The sequence below is a fragment of the Lathamus discolor genome, chromosome 4, assembly GCF_037157495.1.
Source record: "Lathamus discolor isolate bLatDis1 chromosome 4, bLatDis1.hap1, whole genome shotgun sequence".
NCBI classification, from domain to species: Eukaryota; Metazoa; Chordata; class Aves; order Psittaciformes; family Psittacidae; genus Lathamus; species Lathamus discolor.
In genome coordinates this window covers 35,472,969-35,500,897 of record NC_088887.1, presented here as the reverse complement: position 1 = coordinate 35,500,897, position 27,929 = coordinate 35,472,969, and the positions used below count along the sequence as shown (strand labels likewise).

Sequence of the window (27,929 nt, the reverse complement as noted above, 5' to 3'; positions counted from 1 at the left end):
CGGGCCGGGACACGCGGGCTCTTCCTCCTCCTCCTCCTCCTCCTGCTCTCTCCCTCTCGCCGCCCTGCCGCAGCGCGGGTTGTCGCTGCCGTCCTGCGGAGCGCCCGTGGGTGAGGTGGTGGCCCCGTGTGGGGACAGGGAGGGAGGCGGGTGGGTCCCCTCCGCGCCGCCCTGGGCATCATCCTTGCGCTTGGAGTGGGCTGCGCCTCAGCGGCGGCCGCCTTGAAGCCATAGCTCTGAGGGGGCGCTACTTCAGGCGCAGGGAAGGACGGCGGGCAGCGGCTTGCGGGGTGGATGCGGTCCTGCTGCGCGGTTTCTCTTTGTACTTGGTGAGGGAGGTAGGGATGGGCAGCTCGGAGCCGTGCTGGGCAAGCGGAGACCTGGAGCCAGCGCTGGTGCCGGTGTGTCCGCCGCGGGAACCGCGAGGGCAGCAGCCCAGGGGATGCCCTGGGCAGGCCGGAGGGTGGCTGCGGAGTGCCTCCGCCCGGCAGGGAGCGGGAGGAGGGAAGATCGGCTTTCGGCTTCGCAGACGGGCTTGCGAGGTGACGGTGTGCCTTTTGTTTGTCTTCTCCGGGTTTGGCCCCAGCTCTTCTACTGGCACAGGCTGCCCAGAGAGGTGGGAGATGTGCCATCCCTGCAGACATTCAAGGCTGGATGTGGCTGTGGGCAACGTGTTCTAGTTAGAGGTGTGCCTGCTTTTTGCAGGGGGGTTGAACTAGCTGGCCTTTGAAGGTCCCTTCCAACCCAAACCATTCAATGATTCAGCTGTTCTTGGCCTGTCATCCATTGTTTATTTGAGCGTCTCTTGGCAATGTTTTCTTGTCAAGTCTGGCTAATGCAGTGGAGCAAGAAGCTTCTTTTCTTCATGTTTTATTTCATATATTGCCCTTCTCCTGTTGGGAAGGGTCTGAACTTGACTAAAACCTGAGAGAGCAACTCCAATAAAAGCATTAGTAATGCTGCTGGCATACTATTGAACGAGCCACTACTTGAAAAGCAAGTGGTTCTTCTCTTGTTCCTGTTTGAATAACTAGTCTTCTGTGTATCTCCCTAATCCTGAAGCCTTTGGCCATAGAGGTTTGGAGTGCTGGGCCCTAATCATAGAATCATAGAACAGTTAGGGTTGGAAAGGACCTCAAGATCATCTAGTTCCAATCCCACTGCCATGGGCAAGGATACCTCACACTAAACCATGTCACCCAAGGCTCTGTCCAACCTGGCCTTGAACACCACCAGGGATGGAGCATTCACAACTTCCCTGGGCAACCCATTCCACTGCCTCACCACCCTAACAGGAAAGAACTTCCTCCTTATATCCTATCTAAACTTCCCCTGTTTAAGTTTTAACCCATTACCCCTTGTCCTGTCACTACAGTCCCTGATGAAGAGTACCTCCCCAGCATCCTTGTAGGCCCCCTTCAGATACCAGCAAAGTTGCTCAGACTGTTTACACTTTTAACGAGTCTGTTTGCTGATGTGAGGCATGAGAGCTCCGCATTCTGCAAAACATGTGCTGCAGAAGGGAGGGAAATCTCAGAGTATGGGAATAGGCAAAATCTGGGATTTTATGTGAGGGAGGAAAGGTATTTACTGGGAAACTGAGGCTGGCCCAGAGCCTGGCATTTCTTGGCAGGAGAATGGCTGTAGTGAGGTCACTACTCATGAAGTACCGTTTAGGGTGCTAGGTTAGGTCCGGTACTTATGGTGTTTGGACAGATCATCCTTTTTGATATTAGTTGATAGCTCTTTAGTACCCTATCGTGGCCTCTCTGAGTGCGAGTTAATCGGCCTGCTTTCCGGGAGCTGGAGCAGTACTTCTCAAAGTTGTGGTTGGTAGCCAGGGTCATGGGGAGCCAGCTTCCTGGAGCATACATGCTGGCTCAGGTGTGTCACTCTGGCACTGGCAGCTGTCAGGATAGGCTGGCCTCTGGCTATTGGCAGGTACCTGCTGTCTGCATGTGAGACCCACAGGAACTGGGCAGACAGCAGGCTGTACCGTGCTCTTGGTTGCACCGTGGATGCCTGCCAAAACCTCCGCAGATGTAGCCAGAGTGGGTGTCAGTTGGTCCTTCCCATGAAACATGCATGGGCCAAAAAGCTGGCTTCCTGCCCAGGCAGTGGTGACTACTGGTTTCCTGCCAGCCTTTATGAGAAGTCCCTGACTTGATCAGAGGTCCCCAGGCTAACAAAAGGTCTTATGCCTCGCAGTGGGGCAATGTAATGCTGGGGAAGGGGAGCTGTGCTTCCGTCTATTTCATAGTCCTGGTTAGAAATTGAGAGCAGAGCTCCCTCTCACTCTTTTGTCATGATGGGCAACTTGTTCAGTCTCTGAGCCTCTCTTACCCTACCTGTAATGCTTCTCTCCCTGTACTTGGTGAGCTTGGCAGATCAGGCGCACTGGGCAGGCTATAGTGTTGGTCCCTCTTTGTGCTGGCTAAAGAGAGGGAATTGGAAGCAGGGAAAGAAATAAAGAAAGCTTCTGACTGCAGCAGGTAAAAATGCAGATAAGGTATTCTCTGGTCTTTAATACCGTTTTGCTCCTTGGAGACGTCAGTCTTCCCTTAGAATACCTACCAGGTGAGTCCAGACAGGCTTGAAATAAGCCTAGAAAATGGGGATGTCAGAAGACACCTTTGCTAGGGCTGCATGCACAGCTTCCCTCATCAGCTCTGTAGAAGAAAATGGAAATAAGACTTTCCGTTCTTGAAGGATCTTTTCCTAGAGCCACAGTGTTAATTAATAACCTGGTTACTTTGGGTCACTTGATGCCTTCTGACACAGGAGCTGCCTGCCACTGAGGAATTAGCAAGGGAATGGACACACACACACTCTCACAAAAACCCAACCAACAAACCAAACAAAAAAAACCCCAAATGTCTGCCGTCTCCTGAATCACTTATAACTATGGTGTTTCTGAACAGCTTTCAAAGGCTGGATGGGTACTGCTTCATCTGGTAACCTGTAAAGATCCTAAAGCTCTCTAAGATTCTGTGATACTCAGAGTAAGCAGAATAACTGGTTTGTAGTGGTTTACTTGTTCACACAGTAAAGTACCTGCTTAACATCAAAGTTTCCCATTCTCAGGCCACAGCAAAATGCAAAATAATCTCCTCTCTTGCTGAGCTGTCAGCCCTTGGGGCATCTCTCTGATTCATCTTTTACATGTGCCTTTTGGATAGCTTCATGTCTGCTTCAGACAAGACTCAAGTTAACTAGCTTCTTACATGCATGATACTCTTTAAATATCTACATTAGTGCTGACATACACTGTAAACAGCCTTAGAAACCATAGCTCCTGACATATCTATAGTGTGAGTTCAACTGAGGCTGTTTGAGGATTAATTTCACTCACTGGCCTTCAGTCGTGCTCTATAGGAGCTGAGAAATAGTTTATGTCTTGGGTTGTGGAGATGGATCCAGAGATGTGAGCCTTGCCCATGAGGCTTCCTGGATGTCATATTTCTGTCTATGTCTCAATCCCGTTTGTGACTTAGTTTTAAATGGATCTGTGAATTCTCTCTGCAGAGCATGAGGCAGAAAAATCAGATTTAATGACAGAAGTTAGTCAGGCTTTTCTAGTTAGACTCTGCCCACACCCCCAGCTAGACATGGGAGTGTTCCTTTTTACAGCAAACTTAAATTCAGGCTGGTGGAATTTATTTCCTGAAAATGGGCAACTCTTCCTGCAGCTTATCTCCCTCAAACTCTTTGGAGTGGCACTCACTGCAGTTAGAAAAGCAGAATTGCCATTCTTCTGTCCTGTCTCCCCAGTCTGTATCTCCAGAAGAAAGACTGAGGAGAGGGTCAGGCTAGCAAAGAAGTTGCTGTCAGCTTCTGTTTCAGTGATTTCTGATCACCCCTTTTCCTTTGTTCCCCAAAAGTCTCCCCAGTAGAAAGATGCACCAGCTTCCTATGGCCTGATTTGGGCCTGTGGGCAGGATCATGGGGGGAATAATGAGTGGTGTCCCTCAAGGATTGGTGTTGGGACCTGTCTTGTTCAACATCTTTGTCAGTGACATGGACAGTGGGATTGAGTGCGCCCTCAGCAAGTTTGCCGATGACACCAAGCTGTGTGGTCCGGTTGATACGCTGGAGGGAAGAAATGCCATCCAGAGGGACCTTGACATGCTTGTGAGGTGGGCTGGTGCCAACTTTATGAAGTTTAACCATGCTAAGTGCAAGGTCCTGTTACACCTGGGTCGGAGCAATCCCAGGCACAGCTACAGGTTGGGCAGAGAAGAGATTCAGAGCGGCCCTGCAGAGAAGGATTTGGGGGTGTTGGTCAATGAGAAAATGAACACGAGCCGGCTTCAGTGTGCGCTCGCAGCCCAGAAAGCCAACCGTATCGTGGGCTGCATCAAAAGGAGCGTGACCAGCAGGTCGAAGGGGGTGATCCTGCCCCTCTACTCTGCTCTTGTGAGACCTCACCTGGAGCATTGTGTGCAGTTCTGGTGTCCTCAACATCAAAAGGACATGAAACTGCTGGAACAAGTCCAGAGGAGGGCCATGAGGATGATCAGGGGACTGGAGCACCTCCCATATGAAGACAGGCTGAGAAAGTTGGGGCTGTTCAGCCTGGAGAAGAGAAGGCTGCGTGGAGCAGCCTTCCAGTATCTGAAGGGGGCCTACAAGGATGCTGGGGACGGACTCTTCATTAGGGACTGTAGTGACAGGACAAAGGGTAATGAGTTCAAACTTAAAGAGGGGAAGTTTAAATTGGATATAAGGAAGAAGTTCTTTCCTGTTAGGGTGGTGAGGCAGTGGAATGGGTTGCCCAGGGAAGCTGTGAATGCTCCATCCCTGGCAGTGTTCAAGGCCAGGTTGGACAGAGCCTTGGGCAACATGGTTTAGTGTGAGGTGTCCCTGCCCATGGCAGGGAGGTTGGAACTAGATGATCTTAAGGTCCTTTCCAACCCTATTCTATTCTATGATTCTAATACGGGTGTCATAGGCTGGCTACCTCTGCCTCCCGATTTGCTGAAGTTACACCATTTAGGGCTGTAAGCAATATTTGGATGTTCTGGGTGGCGTGCCAGGAATCTCATGAGTAGCACTGAAGGAGGTGGAAGACCTGAAGTCTTCCTGTTGGTCCTGAACACGACAGGTCACTCTTGAGCTCTTGACCTGTTTCTTAGGTATAACTGTAAGCCATTGCAGGTGCTATTCTGTCTCTGTTGACTGCTGTAGTGAGAATTCCCCTTGTAGAACAATGAAGTCTGTCCTAAGATTTTGCCCTTCAAAACCATAAGATATTAGGTTGACCATAGCTGGTCAACTTTATCATAGCTGGGACTGACTATAGACTAGCATGATTAGAATTTGGCTTAATAAATGTACATGTTTACCTGTTTACTTTATGCTGGATGGGCGTGGGGTTATTTAAAGTAATGTCTAATAAAATTATTTAAAAGGATTTATTGAACAGAAGCTTGTGTTCCTTCCAATGAATGATGTTGCTTAATGTTAGCATCTGGGGACAGGATTTTTGTTGTCAATGCCTGTGGTAGCTTTTTTCCTCTCTCCTTACTTCTGTTCAGAATTCTAGCCCCATTGCTGAAGCTTCTTATTGCCATTCTAAACATGAGAGAATCTCACAGCTCAGTTGAAGGCAATAAATACAGATTTTCCTGTTTCTGCTGTTACTAGTTCAAGAGGTGGAGGGTGTTGTTAGTGGATTGTGGGGGTTTTGCCTTACAATAGACGAAGTGAGAATGAGGTGGTATTGTCTTGCCCAGTTCAGAGGGAATTCTTCACAAGGCAGCTTTTGGAAAGCTGGATTCCAGAACAAGCATTTATGGAATGTTAGTTTTCTCCGACTGATGTCTCTCAGTCTAGTCCTGGTCAGTAGTCTAGGTCAGGATGTAGTCCATCTTGGCTTTTAGGCATGTATTAACCTAAGTAAAGTAGAATTGTATCATTCTGGTGGCATGGAAGTCTTTGTATCTAGAAGGAGAATTATTTTAAGTCTTAGCTGAGAAAGCTGGCACTTCTAAAGGCTTTTTGTTCCTAAAGGAGGGCAATTTAAATGCCTTAGTCATTTTCTTCAAATCAGCACGGAAGAAAGGAATTGGTGCGCATAAGGTAGTAGTGGTTACTGGTGCATACTAACTTGCAGAATCAAATGCTGAAGTTCACTGATCCTGTGATTCAGATTCTATTTTCTTTTTTAAGTATATCACCAGACCATCAACTCTGTCTGATCTAAGCTGTGCCTGGTTTGTGTGCACTTGTCAGAAGAAGGAAGAAGGAGGGACTGTTTCCAGGCTTAGTGCAATTCAGCAATGGAAAGAGCTGAAGCTTGCTGCAAAAGGGTGATTAGAAAAACAAATATTGGGGGGAAACACTACACTTTCCAAGTCTTCAGCCAGGTCTTTGTCTTCAATGGAAAGGAAGCAGGCAGGCTGTATGCACTGGCTAGGGTAGGAGAAATGAAATCTCTGCTTGCATTTTATATTTGCTAATTTCTGAAACAAGAAGCCTGATAGAAGATTTCTTTGCTTTTTTTTTGGTTGGAGTGTTTGTGTTATATCCAACATCACTATGTTTGTGTGTGCAACAACAACTCAGTTTGGATAGGAACTTGTGAGATTTTGGTCTTCTCAAGGGTAGAGAGGCCTTTGAAATTGTTTCTGGATGAAGGAGTTTCCTAAGATGTGTACAGGGTCTTTTGGTGGTAGCACCATAAAGCCCTTTCACCTTGGTGTCTCTTAGAAGTACATATCATGTGAACTGGAGTATTTGCTATTGCTTTATGTAGCTTTCAAGTTTATGGAATTGCAGTCAGTCCAATAGAAATTTTGTTTTTGCTCACTTCCCTGGACCTGAACTATAGAGGGCAAGGCAGAGGGAAGATAAGGTAACGTGGGAAGAGCAGAGTCAGGATACCCTCCATTGTTCTTGTGCAATACCTCTGCTGCATGATTGTTATCTTTTTTAATCGTATTTATACAGGTCACTTTTACTTTGTTTTCAGCTGCTTTTTTTCCCTAAGAAAGCAAAAGGTGTGTTTTGCCCCTAGAAGAGACTCTTTCCTGATTGATTTTGTTCTGTTTTTCCCCTAACTTGCATGATCTGCAGCTTTGAAGAGGGTTCCAGTCTCGTGACCCACAGTACTCAGTCTTCTGAAGAAAGTCCAGTCTACTGTGCTGTCACCTTCACCAAAGAACATGGAGAAGCTGACGTTCAAAAGGCCCTTTGTTCTGCCTAAGGTACTCAGTGGCTTCTGGGGAATATTGTTTTCTGGGGAATATTCTTTCTGTCTCCAGAATTTGGGAAAGTGAAATCGCCAGAGGGATTTCAATGTGTGTTTGTTTGGTGTGGGTTTTGCGTTTGGTTTTTGCCCTTTTTTGTTTGTTTGTTTGGGTTTTTTTCTTCTTTTTTCTGGAGGTAGGTGCTATTGAAACCAGAGGCCTTTCTGGAAAAGTTCTTCATGACCACAAGGAACAATGCAGGATCTTCTGGCACCATTTTCTAATTAGTCACCCAGTAGCCTTCCTGTGTTCCTTTCTGCTTGGAGTGGGGAGGTTTTATTTCAGAGAGCTGCTTTTTTCAGTGTGGGAGGGGCGTCTCCCATGAGACTGGTCCTGTTTTTCTTGATATTTGTGGAGCATAGTTACAGTAAGCATATGCTTCAGTGTGTTTATCTTCACGCAGGGTACTTTTGCACTCAGTGTTGCAGGGTAAGATTCTTGTTTTGGCAATAAGGATTTAGCAAAGCAAAACTATTCTGAAATGCTTTCCCATCTTCACAGTACGATGGAAACACCAACTGACTGTGAAAATACTCATTTGTTGTGACCTTTTTCATATAAAGGGAAACCAAGACTGGGACACTTGATAACTGTAACTGAGACATACTATGCTTTTTCCCCTACTGCCTGGGTCTTGGGTACAAGTGGCAGGATCTCTTGTACCTGTTCTTGGGTGTTAGCAGTAGTTAGTTAGTTAGGGTGTTTCAGTACTTATTCTTGGGTGTTAAAAGCTGCTTGTGTCCATTTTAGCTTATAGGCAATACTGTTCTCCTGAAAACTGCCACCAGGGTAGTTGCTGTTCAGGCTTCCCTCAGAAATACTGCATGCTGAAACACTAGGCTGACAGTAGATATGGTGGTGAAGGGGCAGAGACAGGAATAAGGACTCCTTATTAGTAAAATGATTAAAAATCATTTTAGGGGGGGCAGTGACGTGAATGGGGGTTCTCCCGTGGTGCAGAACTTTGATAAACTCAAAGGATGCTTTGACCTTGTTACAGCAAGGCATATGAATTACTCTCTCCCTGTTTTTATTTATTTTTTTCCTCCGTCCCCAAGGATGAAATGCCTATGGTTCCTTCCCAGGAGAAGCCAGATACAAATTCATGCCCTCATGCACCTGGCAAAAACTGTGTCTCTGGTGAGAGGAACAATGGGAACTGCAAAGCTAATGAGAAGGAAAGGGAGTGGATCCGCCCTGATACACCTAGCAAATGTACATGGAAGCTGGGGAAACCCCTCTCTGCCTCACCCCATCGTCACACTACTCTGTAAGTATTACATATAGTTGATAATTTTCAGTGCATCACTAATCCAGGACCCCTCAGAGCTATGCGGATTTAACAAAAGGTGACTGATTTAAATTGATGCTGTTTAGCCTGTATGCTAGTGCTTTTAATTTCCACGTATAAGCAAAGCTAAGAATTCAGATTAAGCATACAAGGGGCCTTGCACCAAAAATGTAAACCTACATGGACTAAACTGCCTTATTTTAAGTAACCTGGCAAGCAGTTCCCTGACTTGATGAAAGATTGCACTGTTAATGCCTTTTGCTTGTAAAATAGCTGCCTCTGAGCAGTGTTAAGCTACTTCATGCCATGAGGAAGTACAGAGCACTTAATTCTTGCCTCAGCACTTGGCTTGCTGTCTGGTTAATCCTTGTTTTGGATCAAGGACTGGATGTTTTGTGAATTTGTATCCAATGGACATTTTTTTAAACTAAAATATCTACAAAAATTACCCCTCATGAAAGGGAGGGAGAAGGGTGATTGAAAAAGCATTGGAAATACAGTGTTACTTTTGTGTGACCTGCCTGTGGCTCCTTCTGTGAATAAACTGACTTGGTTTGTATGTGTACCAGGCCAGAGCCTCTGAAAATCCTGCCAAGCATCCTGGATAAAGTTGGCAATACACCTTTGGTGAAAATCAACAAGATTGGGAAGCAGTATGGGCTCAAGTGTGAACTCTGTGAGTACTGCTGCAGGCTCAAATTCAAACGTATGAAGTTTATGACTGCTTCTCATATTCAGAGTATTCACCAGTGTGTGCAAAATACAGATCTGTAGTTATCACTGAAGATCACAGAAACAATTAAAGTAATGAAACTGTCAGTGAATGGTTTGCTGTTTGTTTAAACCCCAACTATGCTGGAGATACCTGGAGGCTCTGATCAGAATCCTGAAAGGTGGTGTTTAGCACCACTGAAAGGATTAATGCTGGGAGTACTGAAATGAAAGTGTAGGCTGAACAAGGGGAGAAATTTCCAGTTTGATCAGAAACTCTTTGGCTGAAGAATGTACAGGGGAAGAGGTGAGGTGTGTTGGTGGAATTCTCTTCCCCCATGCTATTGCACTAGAAGAGCCAAGGGGCTTTTTATCTAAATGACTGGACTGTAATAAAGAGTAAAGATTAAAGGAGAGGTCATATTTTGAGGAGATTGACAGAATATGAGTGGCTTGGCTTCTGTGGCCAGCATCAAGTACCAAACTTGCCATGTTGTTGTGACCCATAACAGTGGAGATGCTGTGAACTGAATCCCCATCTCTGGTGGTGTGAAGCAGGGAGGTGAATTGGACAGACATGTTAACGTTGTTGCTCTTGCAGATATTTTAGGCATAAGCAGTCTATTTAGCAAATTACTGCTCTTTAAGAACTCTGCTTGGTTTCTTTGTTTCCAGTGGCAAAATGTGAGTTCTTCAATGCTGGGGGCAGTGTGAAGGACCGTGTCAGCCTGAGGATGGTAGAGGATGCTGAGAAGGCTGGGATCTTGAAGCCTGGGGACACGATCATAGAGCCAACCTCGGGAAACACAGGTAGGGAATGGAGAGATCTTAGCAAAGTGTGGGGGAAAATGCTGGGATGGTTTTCCTGGAAAAGGCAAGGCTTGAGATTGGAGCATGGAGCCTGTCTGTGCAGGGAAGAAAGAGGATCTCTTCCTGCTTGCATGGTGTAGGGAGCAGTGCCTCTTCCATCTCACACAAGGAACAGTTCTGCAATGTCCCGTGCTGACCAGACTATGCAGGTGGGAAACAGGCCTGCTCAATTTGCAGGGGCTCTTTGCTTTAAAATAAAAGAAGTGTTAGCACAGATTCACTAGGATATTCAGAAATTAAAGTCTGAAATTATTGGGGAAAAAAGCACCTAAAGACTGGTGTGAATCTGGATCTTCCCCTTCTGAGGTCATACTATGATATCCTGCTTTCTGGTCTATAGGTTTTACATGATTCTCCTTGCCACAGAACCTAAAAGATAGAAAGAAGGCAGAACTGAAGCAGATACAAAACGATTACTTCAGAAAGCTGTCTTTTCATGTAAAAGCAAAGACCAGGGCAGACAGTAACCTGAGAGAACTGGCTTTTGCTCTAGACAGCTGCTCAGAGTTACTGAGTATGTTAAATGTGAGACCTAATGTATTATATTTTTGTCCTCTCTGCATCCCACTTCTCCCTCAGCCAAAGTCCTGTTTTGATGTTTGTTGCATTTGCAGGTGAGTAGCAGAACCTACAAAGTGGTAGAGTTCAGGTCTCAAAATATTTTCTTCATCACAGACCATAATGGAAAGAGGGAAAGTGTTGGATGGCTTCTCTGCAATCCTCAGCCTTAGTGAAGCCTTTGCTGTCTTTTTTTTTCTTTTGGCATCCTTATTTATCTGTAATATGCTGGGAAAAGTTTCTTTGGGCTCACCCCCCTAGTATTTGACCACTACTTGATTTACTTGAGGTGTAAGTTATTCTTCTCTTACAGGAACAGTTAAAGACTAATTTTTTTTTCCCCCACCCCTAATCAATCCAGCCCAATCTAGAAACAGAGCCAGCTTTGAACAAGCCAGTCTCTGTGTGGGGTGAAGTGCCTGTGAGGCATTGTCATGGGCATGTGTTGGTATTGTGCCTGGTACCCATATCAACTAACTCGATCTGTTTAGCTTATCCAGCAGAAAGGTTATCTGATGACAAGTGTAAGCTCCTCTTCTACAGGGGAGGCAGTTCTGAGCTTAGCTTTTCAGGTAGGCAGACAATGACAAGCTAGAGGGCAGAAATCAGGCTGGAGGTGCAGATTTTTAAAGTAGAAATGAGGTGTCTGTCTCTAACTGTCAAGGTACTTCACTGTGGTAGCAAGTTGAGGCAGTGCATTAGAGCCTCAATCACAAACAGCATCTAAATCACATCTTTTCTGAAGGACTTAGTTTCAGCCCATTGCAGACTAGGGATTTAATGCAGAAGTGGGTCTCTAATGCTTGTCTGACAGTATCAAAATGGTTGCTCTAGTCTTCTTTAGCTTAAAGCTCATTCCTTTACCAGATGAAGTGGCTGAGACAGGAGAAAGGTGATAGGCATGTGTTAAAGCTAGCAGTTTGTACAAGTCAAGTTTTCACAGCCTTGGCTAAACTTTATGTTGGTTGTGAGCCTCAAAGAACTAGCAGCATCTGTAAATCCATTTCTCCTCAATAGCCAGCAACGTTCCTTTTGCCACACCTCTAGAGACACTGTACTCAAGCCTCTGGTGAAAAATCTGATTAAAGCCAGGGCATGCCAAAGCTAGCATTGTGGGTTTTGCTCTTTGTTGCTCCTCACTGAATACTCTACATGTCTCTGCTTGCAGGAATCGGGCTGGCCTTGGCTGCAGCAGTGAAGGGTTACCGCTGTATCATTGTGATGCCAGAGAAAATGAGCATGGAGAAGGTCACATCTGTTTTTATTTTCAAGAATTTACAAATAAGCAGGTTTGCACTTGCAGAGTTCCTGGTGCAGATGAGTGCTGTGCCTTTAGCAACCAAGGTTTAGGCATTTGGTCTCCCAACTCTGCTGAGGAGCTGTTGCCAGAGCCCAGAGAAATCCATGGACAGAAAATATCTTTAAGACCCATCCCCACAGCACTGTCACTTTGAAAACGGACATAGCTGGTTTAAATACAAATATCAAGGGAACTTGAGATTTACCTAGCCCACTGAAGTGACTACATGTCCCTGGATTAGCTCTCTGAGCAAAGGAGGATGAAGGAAAGCAATGCTGAAGCTTGGAATGTTCTGTTCTGCACTGGGCTGAGCAAGGCTGTGAGAAAGCCTGTTGAAATCCTCAGGTTACGCTGAGCGGTAATGGCAAGCATCTGAGTTGTGTCACCACAACAACAAAGGGGAAGGAAAAGGTGCCTGAGTAATGCCGACTTACCTTCACTGTGGAAATCACAAAACATCTAGCTCTAGACCAAGCACTGTCCTGTGGTGCTACAGCTGCAGCCAGAAGAATAGTAGAGAGTAGAGATCCCGCGTGACTCATAGTTGAGGCAGCAAATTGTCAGTAAAACTGCTTATCTCCATTCAAACACTTCCAGTGTTCCAGCTGAAGGGCAGTGTCGCAAATAAGAACAATATCCCCTGAAGGCCTATACCTATTGTTTGCTCTTATGTGCTGCGGAGGGAGAGGTACTGCATAGCCATTGGTGGTATGCAGCACCAAAGGCCTCCCTCCTTTCTGAAGACAGGCTTTGCCTTATCTCAGTGTCATCAACTTGCCCTTGTGAGTGGTTGCAGTTGAGTGGTGCATAGGGTCTTGGAGGATTTAGTTTGCTGCCTGTGTCCAAAGGATGAGGTAGATATGCATAATTTGCACTTAAAATACTGGGCTAACAGCACTGTTGGAGTGCAGAAAATACGTGACCAGCATGAGAGGAGATGGTGTTTTGCCTCAGTAAGTCTTCTTAACATGTAATAATAGTCCCTACAGGCCTGAAGGCCTAGGATAGAGGCAGGAATTTGACATCTATATTCCCAGTAAACCTTTTTTTAAGATCAAGTGACATTAAGGATTTGGATCCATGTGATGTGAGTGATGGGATTTAGGAGAACTCTTAAGGAGGCTGTTGCAGGCAAGGCGAAAGGAAAGATGTTTTCTTTCCCCTGTATCCTAGTGAAGTCTCTGTGCGGGGAGAGTGTTTTCTGGAGTTGTGACCACCTTTATTTGCTACAGGTGGACGTCTTGAGAGCTTTGGGTGCTGAGATTGTGAGGACCCCGACTACTGCTAGATTTGATTCTCCTGAATCTCATGTGGGTGTAGCATGGAGACTGAAAAACGAAATCCCCAATGCGCACATACTAGACCAGGTAAGAGCCAAGGCGTCGGGCATGGCATGGGAAGAGGTATTGCATCCTTGTTCTTTAGTGCCCTTGGCTGACTGTTGAACGCGTGAAGTGTGTATCTGGAGGAAAAGATGTCTGAGGTCTGAAGTTGAGCAATCGCCATGCTGAGGGGTAGCAAGTTTTTATAGTCATTAGAGGGCAGCAACGAGCCCATGTTTGCAAAAACTGCAAAACAGGGGTTTTGCTGCTGAGTAGGGACTCCTCTGCAGAAGCATGGGCACAACGGTCATGCCGTTCCTAAGAGAAACTGTCCCACAGACAGGACTGATCATGGCATTAGTGGGTGCTGGCACGTTAGAACTCTTAAATTAGGTCACTTAGGAAGGTTGTATCTCCCCTCAGGCACTCTGCCTAGGTCCAGATAATAGATAAGGAAGCAGTCTAGAAAGGGTATATGCAGCTGTCGTGGGGCTTTGGGAATTTTAACCATGTTTCTGAAATACCTCACAATGTGAATTTTGTCTTTCTGGTCTACTTAATTGGCTATTTTGTCTTTCAATATAGTACCGTAATGCCAGCAACCCCCTGGCACACTATGACACCACAGCTGAAGAGATCCTGCAGCAGTGTGAAGGTATGCTTGCTTTTCAGTGGGTCCCTAGTAGTCTCTTATTGTTAGGTTCTTGGAGAATGAGTGCTGAGGTGGATGAGAAATGCATGGATTTTGATATAGCAAATCCCATACATATGCTGGGTGTCATTAGAGAATTACCTTATTTGGGTAGTTGTAGTAATGATTTTTTTTTCCCCATTAAAGAAGGATGCTTTAATTTTTAGACTCCTTTGCTTGTGATCAGGTGGAGAAAACAGTGATGCTTAAGTTATCCTATAAAAAAAAAAAAAAGAAAGCCACAGATAGACTGGCATGAATGAATAGGGTCATTTTTCTCAGCTCAGAAATACAAATATAGGTACAGCCTCAGACCAAATACTCAAGCACTCTGGAAGCTTCTTCATTTCGGAGTCCTCAGGAGTAGAAACTTCTCTGTGTTGCAGATGTCACCAGTAAGACCTTTTTAGTCTGCACGGATGACTTCAATGTTAGCTCTAGGCAGCTGAGTTGGAGTACCAGAAATGGTTGAAGTGTGGCAGCAGAGAGCTTTAGCTGGGCTGACACCCTGCTGAGGAATTGGCTTGACAGCTGTTGGAGGCATTCAGTATGATGAATGGGCTGCAGCCTGCTATGTAAGCATTTGCCATAGCCGGTAGAATGAAGTAATATAAGAGGCTAGTGAGCTGCCTTATAAAATAGTGCTCATGACAATGACCAAAACAGTATTTATCACGTGAAAATGAAAGAGTAGTTGTGTTAACAGTTCTCTAAAATGGTGTCTATCCCATGCACTTGGCACTCATTCAGTAAATTAACTAATATAATGGGCTGTCCATTTTAAGTTAGAAAATTAATTATCTGTGTCAGGAAATACAGTAACAGTAAAACTACAGGTGTCTGCTCTATGAGCCACCTCCATCTGTGTCCAGAGTACCACAGATTGGTGCCTTGCCAGCCCAATGGATGTTTCAAAACCACTGCTGAGGTTGAGAAAGGTGGTCTCAAGGTAGGTCTCATAACAGCTCTTGGGAAACAAAGAGCCTTTTCTGACCCTTATTGCATTTTGTTGAAGAAAATCCATACTTGGAGTAAGTGGGTTTTTAATTCCCCATTCTTCCCTGGAAGTGTTTAAGGTTGGATGGGGCTTTGCGCAACCTGGCCCATGGCAGGGGGATTGGAACTAGATGGTCTTTAAGGTACTTTCCAGCCCAAGCCGTTCTATGGTTCTGTGATTCTGGGGGAGATTTTACAACTGCTTTCTGTCCTTGAACAGGAAAAATAGACATGCTGGTGGCTACAGCTGGCACAGGAGGCACTATTACTGGCATCTCCAGAAAGCTAAAGGAGAAGTGTCCAGGTTGCAAAGTAAGTGGCAAACCTATTTTTCTGTAGTGGGGTGAACTCCAAACTGTTCCACTTGGCCCATGCCATTCCTTGCAAGCCTCCCCTGGGTCTCTGTGGGAAGGTCATGGATGTTCTCAGTTAAAAGGTAGTTCTAAGCAGCAAAGAAAAGTTGTCAAGCTGTCTGAAATAACGACAGGTCGGTCTCGCTGGTGACCAGAGTTCAGGTTTGTCTCAGCAGATGAAAACTTGCCCTCGGATCCCTTCATGGGGTGTCTGAGAATCTTCCTTCACTGGTGTGTATTGCAGTTTTGTGTCCCCTTTCAGACTGTGCCTTCACTAACTTATCTGGAGCTGCCCAGGTTCTACCCAGTGAAATTTTCTCTGCACGCATCAACCTATGTGTCTACCTGTGTGCTGTGTTAGATTTCCTCACAGAAGTTGGTATTGTGTTTCAATTGTGAATATTTGCCTACAGACAGGGAGTGGTAAACAAAATAATAGTTACCTGCTTACACTTGTCACAGATATATCGGCTGCAGTGGTGCCTGACATGTGAAGAAGGATAGTCTTGTTTCACAGAAACCCCGTCTTCTGTTTAAACCAAGCAGAGCCCATGTAAAACAGGATGGTGCCCTTCACTTAGTGTCCACAGCCTGAGGAAACGGGATGGGTTGCCAAGGGGCCAGAAGCAGCAAAGCATTTTGCTCACAGAGGAGGTGAATGTTGCCAGGAAGAAATGAATAGGAGACTAGCTTGCTGTTAGCTTGGCTGTGTGTGTAGCCAATGTGACACAAACAGCTGTAAAGAGGCCAGTGCTCATGAGTAAATAGCTGTGCTCTCAAAAGCAGTGTATCATAGTAGCCAAAGTGAAAACTGCTTCTTCAGATTATAGGTGTTGATCCTGAAGGCTCCATCCTTGCTACACCAGAAGAACTGAACAAGACTGACAAGACAATGTATGAAGTGGAAGGAATTGGATATGATTTTGTCCCCACGGTGTTGGATAGATCTGTAAGTCACATTTCTTGGTTTACTGACTTTTGTCCTCTGTTGGGATGCAGAAGTGATGTGAAAGGTGGAAGTAAAACTTGGAGAAATATTTCTTTGAGCTGAAAGGTGAGGGCTAGCAGCCAGAGCTATTCCCGTTCTTTCCATCAGCAAAAGGAGTCTGTGGAAAGTTTCTGCAATGGCCACACTAGTTCACAGATACTGCGAGCAGATAACATTTTCCTAGAACACAGAACCTTTCTTTTTTTCTTTAAACCCAGCCCAGTCAATCAATTAAAATAAACCCAGAACCCCAAGCCAGAACCAACCAACAGAGCACCCCAACCCCTCCTGGCCAAAAGTGGTATGACTGTTGTGAACAGCTCTTGTGTTCCCGGGAAGCCCTCCAAGATGGGAGGAAACTGATGCTCTTTGTGTCTGTCTCGCCACAGCCTGTTCTCACAGCGAGGTTTCAATAAGGAGTCTGTTGTGTTAATGTGATCATCTTACCTTGGCGAAAAAAAGCCACTTGGCATTTGAAGGATGGAAACCCAGGCACATGGCTAGGGCTCAGTTGAGCAGCTGTTACCTCAAAGAACATGAGTTGAATTCACACTAGTTGTGTAGCTCCCCTAGTCTTCCTCATTTAAATACATCCTTGTTTCTGTCATCCTGCTGCTTCCCAGACAGTGGACCAGTGGTACAAGAGCAACGATGAGGAGTCGTTCGCTTTAGCACGCATGCTGATCCGAGAGGAAGGACTGCTGTGTGGTAAGAGCAGATGAGAATCCTTTGAGTTTCTCTGAACAGCGTGGGAGGCTGAAGCCTTGTGCAGGCCCGGGAGACCTCCTGCCACTTCAGAAGCTGTCTTCCTCACCCTAGGCTCCTCTGTGGTCTCTCTTCTCATGCTTTCTCATTTCACTTACAGTTTGACAGTTTTGTTTTTGATCTGCATTTTGACAGGTGGCAGCTCAGGCAGTGCCATGTCTGTAGCTGTGAAGGCGGCCAAAGAGCTGAAGGAAGGTCAGAAATGTGTTGTTATCCTCCCTGACTCTATCAGGAACTATATGTAAGAACCTGCTTGCTTTCTGTCTGGGAAAAGGGTGAGGCAGTCCTTCAGACCTCCTTATAGCAGTGGCAAGTTGAATACATATTTTTTACAGTACCCAGTTACCCAAGCAAGGAATGTGTCTGGGACGCAACTTCTGAGGTATCTGGAAAGGATCTGACATGAAGCACAAATGAGCTTAGGCCTCTGAAATCTGAGCCACTCCTTGTGACTGACTTCAGTATATAACCATCACTGGATAGGATCTATCACAGCAAAAAGCTTGCTTTCACTGTTTACCATGGGTATTGTCCCATTACTGGAAGGGTCCCTGTAAGGCTGTCTGCTCTCTCTGCCTGTGTCCACAGCAGAACACAGCACTATTGTAGCAGCAGCCAGTGTTGGAGTCAGTTTACAGGCAGAAGTGTGAGGACTTTGAGCTGTGCTAAGAAGTTTCTGTCCTACCACAGTGAAACATATCCCAAACCACAGTGGTTTTAGTTGTTTTTCCTGACTTCCGTTGCATCCAACACAACACTAGACAACTAAAAACTAAGATAGACCTTGCCTGAGTACAGGTTGGCACTTCACCGTTCCAGGCTATAAGTCTATCATATTGCAAGAGGCTCATGTACTTGAAACTGTTTCCTATGGGATTCCTTTTTCTTAATGTCCCTGGCTGAGTGGGTCAGTGTCCCATAAGGTTGGATGGCAAATGGCAATATGTTTTCCATTACACTCTAGTTGTTAGTGGTAGTGAGCTGAAAACAGTTGCCTCTGTTCTAATATGAAGTTTGCTGTCAGATGTTCAGCCTGCTAATGAGCTTTTCACTTCCTGATACTTTCCAGGTCCAAATTCTTGAGTGACAAATGGATGATTCAGAAAGGGTTCATGAAAGAAGAGGACCTTGGCAAAAAACCTTGGTAAGCATGTCAGATCCATTTGGATTTTCATGAGTCTATTCAGTTGACTTCATGGCAGTTGCTAATTTAAAGCTATTTCAATTTACACTACCTTTGATTTAGCTAATATTTCATGCTATTGTGTTGATGCATAATTGCAGCTATTAATCGGGTCTGCTTAAATTATTTGATATCCTTCCTTGAGTTGCATGGCAGCAAAGGAAAACTTGGTACTTGATGATTTTTTTTCCACGGAAAGGGTTGTATCTGAAATGAAAAAGTAGTTCACAGAGAGCCCTTCTGAGATCAGCATTCTTGAGTGCAAAGCACTGTGAGTCTACGTAAGTGGAAGAGGATCTGACCTAAATTGGTACCTATAATGACTGTAAATATGGCTGGCTCTTGGAGTAGGAGCACAAAATTTTCTGTTTAAGGTATAAATAATGAAACAAGAGAGATCAGTACTCTCCACCAACTATCTGTAATCTTAGGAAGTAGATGAAATGAGGAAAAGACTTTTGGTCTTACAGCCTTCTCACACTGCAGTGACTTTCTGATACTGGGGAGCAAACTTGAGAGCCTTGAAGCTTGAATCCTGACTCTTCCCTGCAGCCTCTTGTCATCTCTGTAGTGTTGAAGGCCACTGTACGTGGATAACTGGTTTTGTTCTCTCTGTAAGATTTGTGTGGGTTTGGTTTTTATTTCATCCCCAGGTGGTGGAACATCAGTGTTCAGGAACTAAGCCTCTCTGCTCCCCTTACTGTGCTTCCAACTGTTACCTGTGCAAAGACTATCGAAATTCTGCGGGAGAAGGGATTCGACCAGGTACCAGTTGTTGATGAATCTGGGTATGTCCACATATATCATTATTCATCTATATGTATCACTTCCCTCACCAGGTCCCAAGGGATGCCTTTTAAGTGGTTACAAGAAGTATAATATCCTGTCACTCATCTTTCTTCAGTTACAGTAACACAGTTCAGAAATGCTACCTTAAACACACCAAAGCTGGACTTAATATGTTGCCATGCCTGGACTGTCCTCCCCTTCACGTAATAAGCTTCTAATGATTATTATGATATACTTACTGACTGCGTTTCTGCAGGATATTTTCATTGTTTCTTATAACAGCTGTTTAACTTAACAAAGCAAAACTCCATATTTAAAACAAACAACCCCAAACCTACCCATCTCCACAACAGCTTTCAACTAGTTTCTTCAGAACTGCATTATAGTGCTGATTCAGAGAAAACTCCAGGAACAAACTTGCCAACAAAGTTTTCAAGCTGACAAACAAGTATTCTTTATTGCAGCGCCAGGAGACACGGGGGATAGCTCCTCCTAACGTGTGTCCCCGTATTGCTACACAAGCCGTCCTTCTATAGCCACTGGGCACACATACATATTCATGAGGCTATGTATGGATTACATCATTTTCCAGGAAGTTCCCCGCATGCGTACAGAATTGTGGTGGTGGTCTCTGAGGGTCGTTTACTTCTTACAGCAATCTGCATCACTTCTGGCAGCCTTCGAAGCATGCGCAGTAGATGCTCGTACCACCTTAATTGGTTCGTTAGCACCAGAGACGTAATAATCCTCCTATCCTCCTACTTATCAGTTAAACTGTAGCCCATCCTGGACACCTGCCGTTCCCAGATACTCCATATCACTGTGTCCTATTCTTCTAGACTGTTTTTCTTAAAACTATGTCAACTACAATGGTTTATCTTGCACAAGAATTCTCGGTATGTTCTCTAGCTGTACTCTATTTTTTTTCTGTGTATCATGCACCTCAGTAATTTTCCATTGCTACTGTTACAAAGCCATCAAACTTAACATTACTTAAAACTGATTCTAAAGGTTTATATATTCCATTTTGTGATTTTGTGCCCCCCTTGTCTCAGTACAATGTTGTAGTGACCCCTATAAAGAGATGAGGGGTTAAAAGAGTGAAGTTGTGCTTTTCAAAAGCTGTCTTGGATTGCAAGAAACTCCAATCGCAAGGACTAGAGATACAAAGGGCCTGATGTTCAGAAGGGCCAGGCACCCTGCTGACTTCTATGTGACACTTCAGAGCTTCTGAGAACTGGACTTTGCCTCCTGCAGAGGCAAAGAATCCAAGTATACCATCACTAATGTTGCTTTATATCATGAAGCAGTTGAACTGACTTCTCCAGGCTGGCTGCGAGCTGATGCTTTTATCTACAGGAATACCTGAGGCTTTTATGTTGATTATCCTTATAATGTTGATTATCCTTATCTTCTCTCTCTCTTTCCCCAGGGTGATTTTGGGCATGGTTACCCTGGGTAACATGCTTTCTTCACTGCTTGCTGGAAAAGTTCAGCCTTCTGATGAAGTCAGCAAAGTAATCTACAACCAATTTAAACAGGTAAGCAGGTATATTCTACAACTCCTGGTTCTATGGTTCAAAGTACTACTATTGTACATGTCCTAACACTACAGTGGCATCGGGTTGGGTAAGGTTACTGAGCACAGATGTACTAGGTTACTTAATAGCTCCCAGGTTTGTGTTGTGTCTCTACATAATTCTATTCCATTACTTCAACAGGGCTTCTTCTAGCATGCTTGTCCTTTCCTCTTTCCCCCATGTCGTGATTTAAACCCAACCACAAACCTCGTTCACTCACTCCCCCCCCTTCTTGCCCTCCCCCTGCTCCTGGAGGGACAGAGGGGAGAATCGAAAAGAATGCAACTCCCACGGGTTGAGATAAGAACAGTTTAGTAACTAAGGTATAACACAGATCACTACTGCTACCACCAATAATAATAATGCTAAAGGAAATAACAAGAGGAAAGAATACAACACCTCAGCACCAGCTAACTGATAACTTGCCCCACTCCCCCCAGCCGAGCACCGACCGATACCTCCTCCAACCCTGCAGTCCCTTCCCTTCCCGGGTAACTCCCCGTTACATCCTGGGCATGACGTGCTGTGGTATGGAACACCTCTTTGGCTAGTTTGGGTCAGGTGTCCTGTCTCTGCTTCCTCCCGGCCTCCCCTCCTCCCTGGCAGAGCAGGAGGCTCAGAAAGTCCTTGGCCAGACCAAACATTTGAGCAGCAACTGAAAACATCGGCGTTATCACCACTGTTCCCAGGCCAAAAGATCAAAACACAGCACTGCACTAGCTCCTAAGAAGGAGAAAAATGACTGCTGCTGCTCAACCCAGGACACCCCAAAACCCTGGCACAGATCTGGCAATGTAACCAGGAGAAGTGAGAGGGAGTTGTTGAAACAACTCTTCTAAATAATTTCTGTATCGGCCAGAAAACAAACAACTGTTTGCCTTTTGCATCAGATGCCTTCCTGAAACACAAGGTGGCTGCTGAGACCTAATGTCAAGCTATGTGAATTTTGATGTTAGTCACTTTCACCTGTTCATCCAATGTGGTATGCCAAGATACCACAACTTCCCAGCTCTATGGGTGCTCTTCTAAAATACATTTGTTGTTACTGTTGCTTTGCTTCTCTTGCAGGGAAAGGATTTTGTTTTTAACACAGAATGCTTGACCTAGTTTTCACCAGGCTTTAGTTTCAACACTGTCCCACACTAGATGAGGTGCTGTATTCCAGAAGTATATGTAATGTTTCCATTCAGTCCACAAACTACCAAGTCCCTGAGGTTGAGAAAGGATGCTAGTTCTTTATGGACAAATGTAAATATATTTTTTTCCTTCCCAGACAGATAATCAAGCATCAGGTGGAAATGTGGTGCGTAACAAAACTGCTTAGTTCATATTCTCCCTCAACCTGGACACCTTAAGGGTTTCTGGGGCTGGTGGTGTGCAGTTTTGTAGCTACACTGGTGTTAGCTGCAGTAGCCAATTCTCTGCACTTCTGAGGTTGTGGCTTTTTTCCATGGGCAGCTTGAAGTTTCTTATGCTTCTTCTGTAAAGAACAGCTTAACCTTTTCATTTGCCTTTAGTTTTGACTTTTCCTTGGTGGAGGATGCAAGGGGAGTGACACAAAAGTGGTGTTATTGCTAACATGCTAACTAGAAGTGTCATTCTGTGCTTATTTTCCATTTGAACTGATGATATAATGAAGCAACACAGTTAAATGCGCATAACATCAGAAGTATTGTGGATTTTGCTTTTCTTACCACTGCAGTCAGGCTTATTTGACTTGTTTATTGGTGAAATTGGGAAAACAGATCATGTCATGAAATGACTTTTGATGTGCTACAGTTAGGATCTGTACCACAGCCTGCACCAGTAAGAGGCTGGCTTAACCTGTGACTACCAAGGCAAAGCTATTCTTTGATGTGACCACCACAATTATTTTGTGGAGGTCTTTTAGAATGGAAGAGTAATGGTTATAACTTTTTTTTAAAGTCTCCAGTAGAATAGAACACTAGGGCTTTGAAACATTAGCCACAGGATAATTTGCCAATCCAAACAAGTGCTGTATGTTAAAGGAGAGGAGGGCTGTTCTTGTGTTGTCAGGTGTTAGTTCCAGTTTATGTCTTCGTAGTTGTCCCAGTGCTGCCTGTGGGCTCCTTGTCTTGGTTATCTTTAGCCTACCCTGTCCCTGAAGACAGGTTTATTGATTATACACAATCAGATGGCAAGGGGCTCTACCCCTTCAGTGACCTTTGAACTTGAGTTCAAAAGCTAGGCTTTGCATGCATGATTGCACACAAAACTGCTTGTCTGTCAGTGGTGGTGACTGACAGTTGACTTGATGTGGCAGTAGGTCCAGATTTCCCTCCACCCTCACCTGGTCCACAGCTTTAAGGACTGGTGTTTCGGCATGCACTGTAGCCTGCTCGTCCCTTAAACAGGCTACTGGGGGTCCTTTTGATCTCTTCAACATCTCTTACAGTATGTTAATGAGAGCTCTGTGTTCCAGTGCAGCCCAACTGTTTATGCTGCGGCACTTATTCCTCAGTTACAAGCTGAGCTCATGGCAGGATAAAGGCATTTTAATCTGTGGTGCAATACTTTGCTGTAAATTCTTTTAATCCCCTTTAATGAAAGTATGTCAGATGGTGGGTGCTGCTGTTACCTGGGAGAGTCACCTGGATAATGAACCTGTTACTGCTGCTTCATACATTAAAGAATGTAGGAAGAAGAGTTTTGTACATTCTTCCAAATGATTCCAGCAGGGGATTAGCTAAGTATTTTAGAAGGATCTGTATTCTTTCTGTAGAGTCAACACAGGTGCTTTCTTGTCTAGCCTTAGCAATGTCGGACCTCACTAAAAATGAATTTTTAATTCCCAGTTCCTTGCTTTGCACCTGAATACAGTGTTAGCTGAGCAATCTTTACTCTTGGTTTCAGCTCGTTTGCGCTTTTCTCTTCCCCTGCCTCCTTTGTAGATTGTATTCGCTTCCACAATGATTGACTGACAGATTCATTCACTTTTTCCCAGTCTTGCTAGAGTAGAATCACCAAGTATAATGAGTTTTAGGGTAACTTCTTTTGTGAGACACGTGGAACACTTGGCCTTCTTCCATCATTAACATTTCTCAGATGTTCAGGGTGTTCGGCATATTCATTATGTTTACAGAACCAGAATGAAAAACTTCATGTAGTGCTTCAGTTTTTGTTCTATATTCTTGAAATCAAAACCAAAGAAAACTGATCTTGTAAGTTGGCCTTGATTTGTTATTTTGCAATTGCTTTGCAATACTCGAGATGGGAGCAGTATATAATGCTGATGTATTGTTTTAATACTACATAAAGTATATGGGGGTATACTTTATGTATAAAGGACTGTTTTAAGTTTTGTAACTCTCTCCTCAGATTAACCTGAAAGACAGCTTGGGGAAACTCTCTCATATCCTGGAAATTGACCACTTTGCTCTAGTGGTTCATGAACAAATTCAATGTGAGTATGATGTTCTGCGGCTTGTAAGAGATAATCTTTGAGTAGTAACAAAAAGCAAGTACAACTGTGAAGGTGTAAACAGGTTCTGAAGAAGCCAAATTCTCTTTCCGTGTATGGAGCTATGTGCTACAAACACTTAGTACGACAGTAGCACTTTAGTTCTTGCAGAGTAAATGTTAAATCCATGAGTAACCTCACATCCTGTAATTGCTTTTGGAGCAAGTTACTGCTCAAAACTGAATGCCTGAGTCTAGTCTGTTGTACCACAGGTTTGTTAGTAGCAGTAAGCCAGTGAAGGAGCTCCTGCAGTACAATTGAGCTGTGCTTCTTCCTACTCCTGTCATACAACTTCCAGCAGTTCCACCACACTGAGTGCCCCAGGTTAACTACATTTGTTTTGCCTTTCTAAAGCAAAACCTTTATTACAACTTCATGAAGTTTGGTAAGATCTGGATGTCAACACTGACATCACCATTACAAGACAGCTTGGTATTTCTTATTCCTGCTTATTTTGTTTAAACTAACTTGTTCCCCTTTACTTTATGTTTTTCCTCCAAACTCTACTTTTCGTCAGCCTTCTCGAAACTCTTTACACTGCCTTCTTGATGACTAAATAAATATTCAAAGCTAGAGTATATGTGAACAATATTTTTTCCTGGTTTATCTTTATAGTGGGCAACTTGCAAATTAGCAAGCACTGAGAAACTAGACTAAAAACAGTATTAAGACTCACCAGATAAATTTATCTGACACCTGTCTCAGTTATAACTGTGAATGAAGAACAGACATCAAATCTGGGCTTGTTCCTGATAATCTCCATAAAGATGTGCTCTTGACTCTGTGCTAACTATTCATAAACCTAGAATCTCCCTGGAAGCTTGCTATGGAACAAAGATTGAATAACTGAAAAGTTCAGGACAATCCAGCTGGCTGAACAACGGAGGATGCAAGTAGGCTAAACATCTCAAGACAGCTAGACTTTAGGAACCGGCAACTTAAACCACAGATAAAGGTCACTTGGCCACCTGGCTCCCAGGTCAAAGGCTTATGCTCACAATGAAATATCACTTGAACCTGCACTCTCAATGCAGCAATGATTAGATGGTTAATAAGTCATTTGGATATAAATGGAAAAATGTTATATTGTGATTTTTACACTAATTCTGTACTTGGTAGTAGTGTAGGAAGATAGATGGTAATGTTACATGTCCTCAGCTAGTGGCCTGTGGTTCTAATAGGATAATATCAGTTTGCAGCTGTTTCGAGTAGAGCCACAGAAACTAATGGATGAGGAAAATATCTTTAATAACAGAGGATTTGGTTTGAATTTTCATGTCAAGAAAAATAAATCTGATTAACCCTTATCCTTCCTCCCATCACCAGTTTCAGTTTCTGTAGCTTTTTTGCTGAGGAGCCTTTCTGAAATGAAAATCCTTGCCACTTCTCTGTGACTGTTGGTCAAGGTGCCCATTCCCCCTCGATGTACAAGGGTCATCAGTGATGACAATCGCGACCAACAAGCCCTGACACGTGGAGCTGGGATGGCTTGGCACGTGCCTTTACAAACAGTGCCATTAAAGTCAAGCGGGATGTTTGTGGTTTTGTGGCTCCTAAAGCCAGAATCCCCTCTTTGTTTCTGTGTAGATCACACTGACGGTTCCTCTAGCAAGCGGCAAATGGTGTTTGGCATCGTTACAGCCATCGACCTGCTTAACTTTGTGACTGCACGAGAACGGGAAAGAAAGTCCACCTAAAGACAAGCAGCAACATGGAGCCTCTTCAAGAACATTTTGCAATCTCCAGCAAAGAATCAGGTTTATTTCCGAGGTAGAATCGTCTGTCCTTATGGTGTTTATTTTTTCTTAAATTCTGAAAATAAGCAGTCAGCTGTTCTGGTGTCAGCTACACAGCCAGTGCATTTTGCTGTATTACACAGCTTCTGGAGGCTTGTTTCTTAGGTAGGTTACACAATATTTCTCACCAAGACAATTTATTTTTTTTACTTATATATATATATGTAAAAATAACACCTAAATTAACTGGTATGTTCCTTACTTGCTACGTCTGAAGTCTGGTTTTTCAATACTTGTTTCAGATTCTCAAAATGTGTTCAAATAAAGAGTTACAGAAGCAAAGAAGCAAAGGCCCAAGAAAGCTAAACTTTTCTTTTGTTCTTTTTTTTTTTTGGTGCAAGGGTCTTAAGTTAGATAATAGCTGTATGGAGACAAAAATGGGCCTGGGGTGTGCTGAGAAGAAAGAGGGGTTTCCCCTTTGGTGGTGACAGCAGAGTAAAGAGGAAATCTTGAGGGCTGGGGCTGAGGGTTGTTTCAACCAGCTGCTCTGGGGTAAAACTGACCTGAGTGGAAGCCTGGCGCTGAAGTGACAAACACAAACTAGTGACTTTGTTTTACACGGTGCACCAGCTTTCACTGCAAAAACAGACCTTTCTTTTTTTCCAACTGTATCCTGACTAGTAAGCACAAGTGAAAAGATTAAAAGGTAAGATCAACCTTCTTGCCTGAAGGTTTTTGAAAATCACACTGTTTCATCTAGTACCCTCCCCCTAGCTCCCCACCTTCTTATTTATCTTAAAGTGCTTCTTTTTATGCCTGCATTAGAAGAGCCAAAGGTAACCTGTCAAGAGCTGTAAAATCTTTCAAGTCTTGTTCAAGTGCTCCTATGCTGTAGTGCCTTATTCCAGGACAAAACCCTGTTAGTATTTGGATTCACTGGAGGCAAGCTTGGCAAAAACTGGAAAACATCCTTTGAACTGATAGTGTCAGAAGTACACAAGAGTAATGCACAGTAGGTGTGTGCAGCTACAATTTTTGGCCAACTTCTGTAACTCTGGATCCTTCAGTAATGTTTGACATGCATAGCCTTGGCACAGTTTGGCACTAGCAGCCACATCCCTGCACTGCTGTGCTCAGGCTACTTACTGCTGATGAATGGAATCACTCCATGGTTACAGGAGAAAAGTAGTGGTTCCTCATCTTCATTAAAGACTACTCTGGTCATTTTCTGACTGGCCTCTTGCCAAGTATGAATGTTTTAACCAGCAAGGGTGACATTTTTTTCAGCTTGTCCCTTCACTGAAGTAACAAAAAAATACTATTTAGTCTGGGGTTGTTGCTGTTAGGATATCAAAGTTGTTGGGTTTGGGTTCTTTCTGTGTGTGTTGGGTATTCTTGTGGTTTTTTGGTTTTGTTAAAGCTAAAGGCAGTTGTAAGTCAGCTAAGAGAAAACAAAATGGTTATTTAAAAATCACAGTTACTACCTCATTTATATATAGATTTCTTTCTACCTTGCTGGCCTCCCTGTGGCAGTGAAATTTGCTGTACATTTTGGAAGTGTGTGCTCAGAGGAGAGAGGTGGCGGAAGCCATCCTGTCCCATGTCGGTGCAGAGCAAAGAGCATCAAGCAGAGCCTTTGCAGTTTTGCTGGCCTGGAGGAGGGAGGCAAGAGCTCAAAGCCAAAGAAGCAACACCAGTGACAGTGCCTGCCTGCCAGCAGTGTGACAGCCTTGTTTGTTTTCTAGCTGTTTCTATCTCACCTTAAATTTGTGAAAGTTAAGAACTTTGTTGTAATAATAAAAAGCCTCAGACTGATTTCTGCTAACTCTTTAATGCCATGCTGCTGAATGCAAAGTTTATTCTGCTCTTGTTCAGTTTATTTCCTTTGGCATTGACTGTCCCTTCAGATTAGGGCTATTAGTGAAGTAATGTGACTCATACTTACCTTAATCTGTGGTTTAAGCATTAAATTCGTATACTTCCTTAAGATTTAAGACAACTTTTCCCAAGGCTCTGGAATAAATCACTAAGTCTAAAATGTGTGACTTTAATAATGTTTCTAAAG

The 27,929-nt window shown here is 44.1% G+C and overlaps 1 protein-coding gene across 4 annotated transcripts; it reads left to right on the top strand.

Annotated features, from left to right (window-relative positions):
- On the top strand, positions 1-27,902 carry LOC136013326 (cystathionine beta-synthase-like protein). Of its 4 annotated transcripts, none has more exons than XM_065677043.1 (17): positions 2-110; positions 7,078-7,208; positions 8,309-8,520; positions 9,111-9,217; positions 9,928-10,062; positions 11,849-11,928; positions 13,213-13,347; positions 13,888-13,957; positions 15,210-15,301; positions 16,166-16,291; positions 16,954-17,038; positions 17,231-17,336; positions 18,165-18,239; positions 18,932-19,066; positions 20,500-20,608; positions 23,987-24,071; positions 25,716-27,902. In XM_065677043.1, exons 2-17 carry the CDS (start codon positions 7,167-7,169, stop codon positions 25,823-25,825), a joined length of 1,704 nt encoding a protein of 567 aa, XP_065533115.1. In that variant the 5' UTR covers positions 2-110; positions 7,078-7,166; the 3' UTR covers positions 25,826-27,902. The 4 variants fall into 4 exon arrangements, with proteins under 4 accessions (XP_065533119.1, XP_065533115.1, XP_065533118.1 ...); XM_065677046.1 differs by having other exon boundaries at positions 5-106; XM_065677045.1 differs by having other exon boundaries at positions 5-115.
- The last annotated feature ends 27 nt before the right edge of the window (positions 27,903-27,929 follow it).